Source organism: Ipomoea triloba, chromosome 5, assembly GCF_003576645.1.
Source record: "Ipomoea triloba cultivar NCNSP0323 chromosome 5, ASM357664v1".
Taxonomy (NCBI): domain Eukaryota; kingdom Viridiplantae; phylum Streptophyta; class Magnoliopsida; order Solanales; family Convolvulaceae; genus Ipomoea; species Ipomoea triloba.
In genome coordinates, this window is record NC_044920.1 from 22746546 (window position 1) to 22755873 (window position 9328).

General features: G+C 36.5%; 1 protein-coding gene across 2 annotated transcripts; it reads left to right on the top strand.

Moving 5' to 3' along the window:
• Positions 1-809: 809 nt before the first annotated feature.
• LOC116020087 (RAB11-binding protein RELCH homolog) lies at positions 810-7934 on the top strand. Of its 2 annotated transcripts, none has more exons than XM_031260559.1 (20): positions 810-1139; positions 1859-2011; positions 2466-2644; positions 3021-3128; positions 3278-3427; positions 3503-4015; positions 4105-4179; positions 4299-4427; positions 4509-4583; positions 4674-4883; positions 5091-5243; positions 5324-5538; positions 5618-5735; positions 5827-5959; positions 6060-6255; positions 6382-6487; positions 6588-6728; positions 6817-6940; positions 7083-7199; positions 7287-7934. In XM_031260559.1, the coding sequence occupies exons 1-20, from the start codon at positions 857-859 to the stop codon at positions 7679-7681; spliced, it is 3573 nt and encodes a 1190-aa protein (XP_031116419.1). In that variant the 5' UTR covers positions 810-856; the 3' UTR covers positions 7682-7934. The 2 variants fall into 2 exon arrangements, with proteins under 2 accessions (XP_031116419.1, XP_031116420.1); XM_031260560.1 differs by having other exon boundaries at positions 2510-2644.
• The last annotated feature ends 1394 nt before the right edge of the window (positions 7935-9328 follow it).

The following is a 9328-nucleotide window of genomic DNA, read 5'->3' on the forward strand; positions in this document are numbered from 1 at the left end:
GGGAGGAAATTAGGAAAATTAGAAAATGTAATTAATTTGATTAAAAATAAAATGGAGAGGAAATTACCATGTTAACCCTACTACTAATAGTGAACAAACAGAATTCTTAACAGAGGATTAAATTTTGTAAAACCATCATAGTCGAAGACTAAATAAAGTACAAAAAGTCATTTGGAACTAAATTGAGTAAAATCGCTATAGTCAATGACTATATTCGATATGAAGTGACTCTCCCAAATGGGAGGTCATGAGTTTGAGTCTCAGTAAGGCGATATTTACTCTTTGAGTTTTAATAGATTGAAAAAATATATATATGAATAGATACTACATGTAACAGAGTCAATAATACTAAAAAGAAAATTGATAGTTTTAAACTTTTAATAGTCGTAGATTAAAACTTAACAAGAACCCATAATCATAAGATCAAAGTGAAATTAACTCAAATAAAAATTAATCGGTAACATTTTAATAACAAAAGTATCACAATTTTTCGCTTATTTATTTCCCATTCTCGACTTTTTTTAATTACAAAAGTATCACAATTTTTCGCTTATTTATTTCCCGTTCTCGACTTTTCTGCAAAAAGCGTTGACTGTTGATCACTGACTTGGCAGCAAATCTCAAGTGATAGCACGCGCCCCGTTGCCAAAACCAACAAACTTCGATGCAGATCCCCGATCATGAGATCCACGGTTGGTATTAGAGATCAACATATCGGACCACGAACTCTAACTCCCTTGCGAAACACTGAATCATTTTTTTTATTCTGTCTTCACGGACTGTGTCTGAGTGTCTCCATTTCTCGGAACGATATCTGTTTCTGTTAGAAAATTTCCTTCACCGACGATCTGAGCGAATGCGATCGGTGCAAGTGAATACATTTGAGCACACACACACACAAAGGTGTTTGTTCGCTCGCCACTGCATCGCCGGCGATCAAATGGACGTCGAAAGATCGTCTCTGTGCAATTGCGTCGTGAATTTCCTGTTGGAAGAGAACTACCTTTTAACGGCATTCGAGCTTCTCCACGAGCTTCTAGATGATGGCCGCGACGACCAGGCCATTCGCCTCAAGGAATTCTTCGCCGATCCAATTCAGTTTCCTCCTGATCAGATCGCTCGTTTCAACTCGCTTCGAGGTTCTGAGTCTCTCTCACTCAGTCCAGTGACTCTAGCTTGCTAGCTCGCTCTTCGTCTTATTATTTCCTTCTTTACATGCCTCTTTTAGCTGTAATAATCGAATTTTTTTCTTAATTGCTCAAAATTTCGCACAATCCTGCACCTGCGAATCATTATGCTATGCTAATTCTTGAGTGCTTCGAACTTTCCTGCTTTTTAATTTGGGTCCAAAGAAAAATCAACTCAGGTTGATACGTCTCTTAGCATTCATATTATTTAGAGCTTCTTTATTCTGAACATTGTTGTAGAACACTCGTGATCCGTTTTAAGTTCTGTTTAGTTGTATAGGCCTCTACAGTAGAACTTGCTTCAGCACTGAAACTAAGTTTTGTTTTTCAATTGAAGGAGGTTTCTTCGAAATTCCCTATGAGGCTATGATCAATCTTTAGAATTTATAATTTGGACTAAGGTTTTTGTTCTAAATTTCCTACTATTAAATGGTGTCAATTCACCAAGTCATGATGCTGACTGAAATAATTGAATTATTCTCAAGGCTATTGAAGCATATGATTGAGACCAATTGCTCTAACTTTGTAGTTGAACTTTTCCATTGGTAATCAGAAGTAGGATTTAAAAGAGAGTTATAAAATTCTGATTCTTTAAAGTTAAGCATATCTTTTCTTGTGTATAATCTAATGTATTTGTCAGCTAAGTACCTTTTTTTTTTTGGTGAGAACAGTTACTGACCCCCAGACACTTCTGGAAGATCGAGAATCACTAGAAGAAAAATTGGCACTTGCAGAGTATGATCTTCGTTTAGCTCAAGAAGACATTGTGAAACTCAAGGATGATTTGCAGAGGCGAGCTCATAGTGTCCTTGACCAAAAAAATGGTAATCATTGCATCTATTTTGCATTTCTTTGTTTCGACACAGCTTCATCTTCAGAAATCACTTGGATTATGCTTTTGCTAGTCATATATTTTATTAAACATTTTAGATAAAATTGTTTCATTGAAGCATGTACTATCATTTGTTTATAATTGTTTAAAAGATTAAAATATGGAGTAGTTAAGTAATGGATTATAAGGTGTACCATTGGCCTTGTATGTTATTCGGAAATTTTTTTCTATTTTTGTTGTTAGATTCTTTTCATTACTGAAATGTATGACATCCAAAATTGTCTGTCATGGTTAGAGTTTCTAATACCTTAACTGTCTGGTTCCCTGATTGACTTGGATTATCTAGTAGTATACAACTTGATTTGTATTTTAAATCTTTTGTCACATATTTAATACTTGAAATGCTTCTTCTGTTTGTCATTTTTCCTGCCGATGTCGTTTTGCAGAGTCAAAGGTACATGTTTCTGAAAAACTTGAAAATGATTTTCAGCAGCAGAAAAGGGAAGCTTCTTTCTCTGATTTGGGTCCTTTGAAGGATAATGAGCGTAAATATCTAAACTGTGCTGTAAAGGAGTATCTGTTGATAGCAGGATACCGTTTGACTGCCATGACATTCTATGAAGAGGTATTTAATCTTAAACAAGAGTGGCTTTCTTATTTCTAAATGTTCATAAATTGAACCTTAATGAGGAACTTTTTTCTGTCAATGAGTATTTAAATTATACTAAAATTTTCCATTGCATACATCTGTGTCCCCATGCCCTGCACCCCTAACCTTTTCAATTCTATAGGTATTCTTTGAAGATTGAGATCTTTCCTTTTTTGTCAAAATGATATCTTCATATTGATTTCAGGCATAAGTCAGTGATGTTAGATGTGGTTTTTGATCCTGCAATTTTACTAGCATACATGACAAAGAAAACAAAGATTAATGAATAAGAGAGTGAAGAAAGTAAAAACTCAGAAAGACATGCATATATTTTAACTTTAAATCATGGCAGGTGACTGACCAGAGCTTAGACGTTTGGCCAAACTCATCTGCATGTGCCCCAGATGCTTTGCGCCATTACTACTACCAGTACCTGTCTTCCTCCACAGAAGCTGCTGAGGTACTTTCTGGACCACTATTTCAACTGACTAGCTGTTGACTCTTGGATTATTAAACATATCCATCTTAGTGATGTTGTAAACTTAAAAAGTTGGTATGTCTACTTTTCAAATTGAAATTGGCATGCAATGTAACTGTGTTCTATTACAGGAGAAAATAACTATGATTAGAGAAAATGAATCATTGATAAAAGAAAATGAAAGGCTGAAACATGAAAAGCAGGCATTGTTTAAGAGTAAGGAAATGGTTGAGGCCCGCGTCATGTCCCTGCAGAAGGATATTAAGGACAAGGAGAATCTGGTAGGTTATTGTTGTTGTTATTGTTATGACAGCATTCATGCACCACAAGTGCTATACTAAAATATTGTGTTTCAGGTCCAAAACTTAAAGCAATCTCTGGATGGAAAAAGGAAAGAACTGAATGACTGTAGAGCTGAAATAACTTCACTAAAAATGCAAATTGAAGAAGCTCATTCTCAACAGAATCTATTAGCCAGTACTTCTGAAATATATGAATCACCTTCTGTTGATGGGTACAATGAAGAAATGAAGTTGCTGGTGAATGAAATTCAGAGTTTGAAAGCCAGTCATGAGGAGAGAAATGCAGAGGAAAAAGATGAAGTTGGAGGATTACATGATTACAATATTCCAGAATGTAGAAATGGTCTCTCATTGAGTGATTTGAGAACTGAAGATTCTCAACTTCTGATAGATCAGACCTCAGAAGTTGTCAAGAAACCTGAGGAACTATCAGTGCCTTTAGTTGACGATAGTCTTCCTGAAAAACCTGAAAATTTTACTGCTTTTAATGGTGAAGTACCCACAGAAACAAATTCACCAGTTGTAAAACCAGACAGTCTAGTGGCTGAACCCATTCCTGAAAAGATGGTGAATTCCCTTATTCAGCCACAACATACTATGTTCACTTTGTGAATATTTATATATCATGCCTCCCTAATGTTGCTTTTAACTTTCAGGGTTTGGGGACTATTCAGATACTTTCAGATTCATTGCCTAAAATTGTACCTTACGTTTTGATAAACCATAGGGAGGTGTGTGAGTTGTTGTTTCTGCCCCATTTCATTTCACTAGTGCTAACCATGCATTGAAATTAAGATTGCTTATAGTTTTCCAGCAGTCTTACTTATGCCAAAATGTTGTATTTCTGTAGGAGCTCCTTCCTTTGATAATGTGTGCAATTGAGCGCCATCCAGAAAGCAGCACTCGTGATTCCTTGACTCATACATTATTCAATTTAATCAAGCGTCCAGATGAGCAGCAGAGGCGGATTATAATGGATGTAAGAATATCAGAACTCTGTATTTGTGGTTTCAAATGTTCTTACTATTTGAGCTATCTTAACTTTTCATGTCATGTTTAGGCTTGTGTTACACTTGCCAGAAATGTTGGAGAGATGAGAACAGAAACAGAACTGCTTCCTCAATGCTGGGAACAAGTGAGAAATTGTTCTTCTGCTGGAAACCATCCCATGCTGACCATACCCATTTTCTTGTCTTATATTTAATGGTGATCTTGTGGCTTGTAGATCAATCACATGTATGAGGAGCGCAGGTTGCTGGTTGCTCAATCATGTGGAGAGCTCGCTGAATTTGTTCGCCCAGAGATTCGTGATTCCCTTATCTTGTCCATTGTGCAACAGCTGATAGAGGATTCTGCAACAGTTGTTCGAGAGGCTGCTGCCCACAACCTGGCTTTGCTGCTGCCCCTCTTTCCAAATACGGACAAATATTTCAAGGTCAGCCTCACTACATATGCTTCGAGGCAATCATGGAGAAGAAACCTGACTTGTCAGAATTGCCTACAATGTAAGCTCCGTGGTCTAGAAATGGAGCATTTCACCCTGGTCACAATATGATGAGTCAAATTAAAAATAAATAAATATATAAAAAGAATGATAAGGAAAATAGAGTTGTCCAATCCTTTTTCCTCATTTCTGTTTTAGGTTGAGGAGATGATGTTTCAATTGGTCTGTGATCCATCTGGAGTTGTCGTAGAAACAACCATGAAAAAACTAGTTCCAGCTCTGGTAAATTGGGGGAAAAGTTTGGACCATATATTACAACTTTTGCTCTCTCATGTCTTGAGATCAGCTCAGGTATAATCTATGCACTAGTTTCTCTCAAGATTCAGATACCTCTCTGATAACATGGATCTAATATATTGTCTTGTCCCCAGCGGTGCCCCCCTCTTTCAGGTGTTGAAGGCTCCATTGAATCACATTTTCGAGTTTTAGGTGAAAGAGAGCGCTGGAATATTGACGTCCTGCTGCGGTTACTGGTAGAGTTGCTTCCACTTGTCCACCAAAAAGTTCTCGACACTTGTCCTTTCCCTTCAGTCTCAGACACTAATATAAAAGTTTTCTCAACCTCCCTGCTTGAACTTTACGCAGAGTAATGTCTACTGTCATGATTGTATTTGTAAGATTTATTTCTTGTATTTTCTTCTTATAAGACTATGTTATTTATACAGGGGAAAGACAGAGTGGCCCTCATTTGAGTGGTTGCATATTGACTGCTTTCCTGTATTCATTGAATTGGCATCTTTATTACCTCAAAAGGAAGATAATTTGAGAAGTCAGATAACAAGGGTACTCTCATCTCTTATTGGCATGAACTCTGATTTTTTGATTTGACCATTTTTTGCATTTAGTTGTTAATAATATGGGTTTGGTACTGCAGATCTTACTAGAGGTATCAAATCGCTTTGGGGAACCTTATCTTTCCCACATCATGCTTCCTGTATTCTTGGTAGCAGTTGGTGATAATGGTGATTTGACATACCTGCCAAATAAATCCCAATCAAAAATAAGAAGTAATTAGTTTTGAGATTTGTTTACTACTATTAGATCCTTGTGTGCCCTAACTTCTGTAATTTCCTGGAAATGACAGCTGAGTTTTCTTTCATGACACAGGTTTGAGTCCAAAAACTGCTATAGCGGAGAGACTTGCTACAATTTGTGTCCTACCTCTTCTCTTGGCAGGTGTTTTGGGCTCCCCTACCAAGCGGGAACAATTGACGGAATACGTGAGAAATTTGTTGATGCAGAGTTCAGAACCAGAAAGACAAATTGCGAAGCATGAGATTTTCAATTCTGTTCGCTTCCTTTGGTTCGTCTTTTTTATTTTTTATTTTTATTTTTACTTTTTCCTTTTTAAATATTTTTGGAAATCATGAATGGATTTATCCCAATCTTTCTACTTTGCTGATTGGCTTGTGCTATTTTCTGTATACAGCACGTATGAACAACATCATTATATGATTTTTAACATCCTCTGGGAAATGGTACTGAGTTCCAACATTAGAATGAAAACAGATGCTGCCAATGTTTTAAAAGTTATTGTAAGAGCTTCATTTAACTGAACTTCCAGAGTTTATGTGTATGCTAAGCAATGTCCATTATGCATTTATGTATTGACTCAATACATTCTTTACTGGATAGGTCCCATATGTTGATGTTAAGGTTGCCTCATCTCATGTTTTGCCTGCTCTTGTAACACTTGGTTCTGACCAAAACTTGCATGTGAAATTTGCAAGCATTGATGCGTTTGGAGCTGTAGCACAACATTTTAAAACTGATTCGGTATGGGTGTGTCTTTTTTATGTATGCCAATGCTATCCTGTCATTCAAGCTGCTTTGATCTCATTATATCACCAAATTTTGTTCTCAGATTGTTGACAAAATCCGTGTTCAAATGGATGCTTTTATTGAGGATGGGTCACATGAAGCTACAATTGCTGTAATTCGTTCTTTGGTGATTGCTGTACCACATACATCAGATACACTTCGAGATTATATCCTTATCTCTCTTGGTTTTTCTAGTGCTTGAAGTAGTTCTCCCTTACTGATAGATATAATGTTTGTTAAGGTTTGGCCCGTTGGTTCTTATTGTTTCTCCAAAACTTTGATAGTAAATCTTTCTTTAACTTTTTATACATCTGCTATCCAAGATCTTCCAGTTTTCAGCTGCACCACCCCCTTCAAATGATGTGATGCGTCGTCGTGAGAGAGCAAATGCATTCTGTGAAGCAATTCGTGCACTTGATGCTACAGGTTTGGTAAACAAATCTTATCAAGTTCAACAGTATCTCTAGTAACTATGTATGTATTATTTCATCTTCTTGGTGTGATTTGGTGCAGATCTTTCTGCTGCTAGTGTGAGAGATGTCCTGATGCCCACAATTCAGAACGTACTCAAAGACTTTGATTCTATTGATCCAGCACACAAAGAAGCTCTTGAAATCATATTAAAGGAAAGATCCGGTGGTACATTGGATACTATAAGTAAGGTGATGGGTGCACATTTGGGAATTGCTTCATCCGTAAGCAGCTTCTTTGGTGAAGGTGGTTTATTAGGAAAAAGAGAAAGCGGGGATCCATTGCCAATTGTAACAGAGCCGGTGGAGCCATTGAAGTCAGCGTCACTGCCATCACCAACTGAAGACACGAGATTGAGGCGGATCATGAGGGGCGGTTTCACTGACATGCTTAGGGGCAAACAAAAGGGTAACGACGAAATTCCACCAACCCAATGACTCCACAAGTTCCATTGATATCGGAGTAGAAACATTTTATTTTTATTTTTATTTTTATTTTTTTAAATATAGGGATCTAATGGCGACGTTGCAATTTTTGGTTTTTCTTTTTTATTCATATCATATTAACGCGCCGCACTGCTATAGGCACTTTGCTGTGGTATTCAATTGATTTTTTTTCTTTGTTTTACACTTACCCCCTGATTCCCTGAAGACAAGAATTCTATAATTGAAGAAAATTCGTATTTATGTACTCCGTATATGATATGAAAGAAAGAAAGAAATTCTGTTAGACCTTTTTGCAGTTAGCTTAGCTATTCGTAGTAATTGACTCGGAGACTTCTCGGAGCTGGCAGTGAATTATCCTATGCCTAATTTCTGTGGTCCAAGACATGGCAACTTGCATTGGCTTCAAGTATTGATGACGCAGACTCATGCAACGCTTTTAACCCAGCATGGGTGTGGCCGTAAAATAAAATACCAGGCATAGTAAAGCCCTTGCTTGTGCAATTCATGTTTATATGCTTGTTTACTTCATTTTGAGCATTTCGTTAATGAAGTCATATGAGCACCAATATAATCAAGATGAGCACACTAATTTGGTTTATGGAATAGGCTTGGAATGAAATGACATTCTAAAAAATAGGTCTTATTCCGTTAATTGTTGATGGTTTTTATTCACGAGAATATTATTTCAAGTAATGAGCTATCCCCTAACTATTCCAAGCCCAGCGATATTACGCTATTTTTGAGTTTTTAGGAATAGCCTACATTTGTTAATTCCTACATTATCATCAATTAAACTTAAAATTTGTTAACTTTTTTCTCCCCATCACAACACTTCATGGTTCAACAAAAGTGAGGATTGATCTCAGTCATCCATCATAGTTCATCATGGTTGAGTGTTTTAGTAAAAAAAATATGTGATCAATTTTATAATTATTGAAAATTTTTAAAAGCGGGGTTCATTCTATAATTATTGAAAACTTGAAAGTTTAGTAATGGCAAGATCCTAACACACACACACACACAGTCACACACACACACACACACATATATGGGCGCGCTCAGGTGAGAACCCTTGCCAAGGAGAGAAATAAGAACCATTCACAGCCGTCCACGTGTCCAGATCAACGAATTAGATGTAATTTTTAAAAAACGATGTAGTGGCATTTTCGTAAATAACTCAAACTTTGGTGTAAGTAACTGTGTTATAAGTGCAAGTAGTTGGTGCACATTTGCAAGTAAAAAGTGCAAGTAAAATCACTTACAAGTGCAAGTGATTTACCTTGTTAACATTCGTGCACCTAGGTGCACCTAATTATAACGTTAGGTGCACTTAGTATTGATGTTCAGTGTACATTTTACTTGCACCTGTAATACAATTTACTTGCACTTAGGTTCACTATATGAAACTGCTACTTGCACTTGTGATACATTTTACTTGCACTTTGATGTTCAATTATTTACGAAAATGTCACCGCGTTTTTTTTTTAAAAAAAAAAAATCAGTGTTTCTCTTTCGTTAGATCAGGACACGTGGACGGTTGTCATGCGTTCTGAGTTCTCTCCTTGGCGCACCGTCTCATTTGAACGTGATCATATATATATATATATATATATATATATATATATATATATATATATA

Excerpts from the sequence above, each read along its gene's own strand:
- LOC116020087 (XM_031260559.1), top strand. The coding sequence starts at position 857 with ATGCGATCGGTGCAAGTGAATACATTTGAGCACACACACACACAAAGG. Across the intron at positions 3,129-3,277 it reads CCTCCACAGAAGCTGCTGAG|GAGAAAATAACTATGATTAG; the intron begins GTACTTTCTGGA and ends GTTCTATTACAG. Across the intron at positions 4,180-4,298 it reads TTTTGATAAACCATAGGGAG|GAGCTCCTTCCTTTGATAAT; the intron begins GTGTGTGAGTTG and ends GTATTTCTGTAG.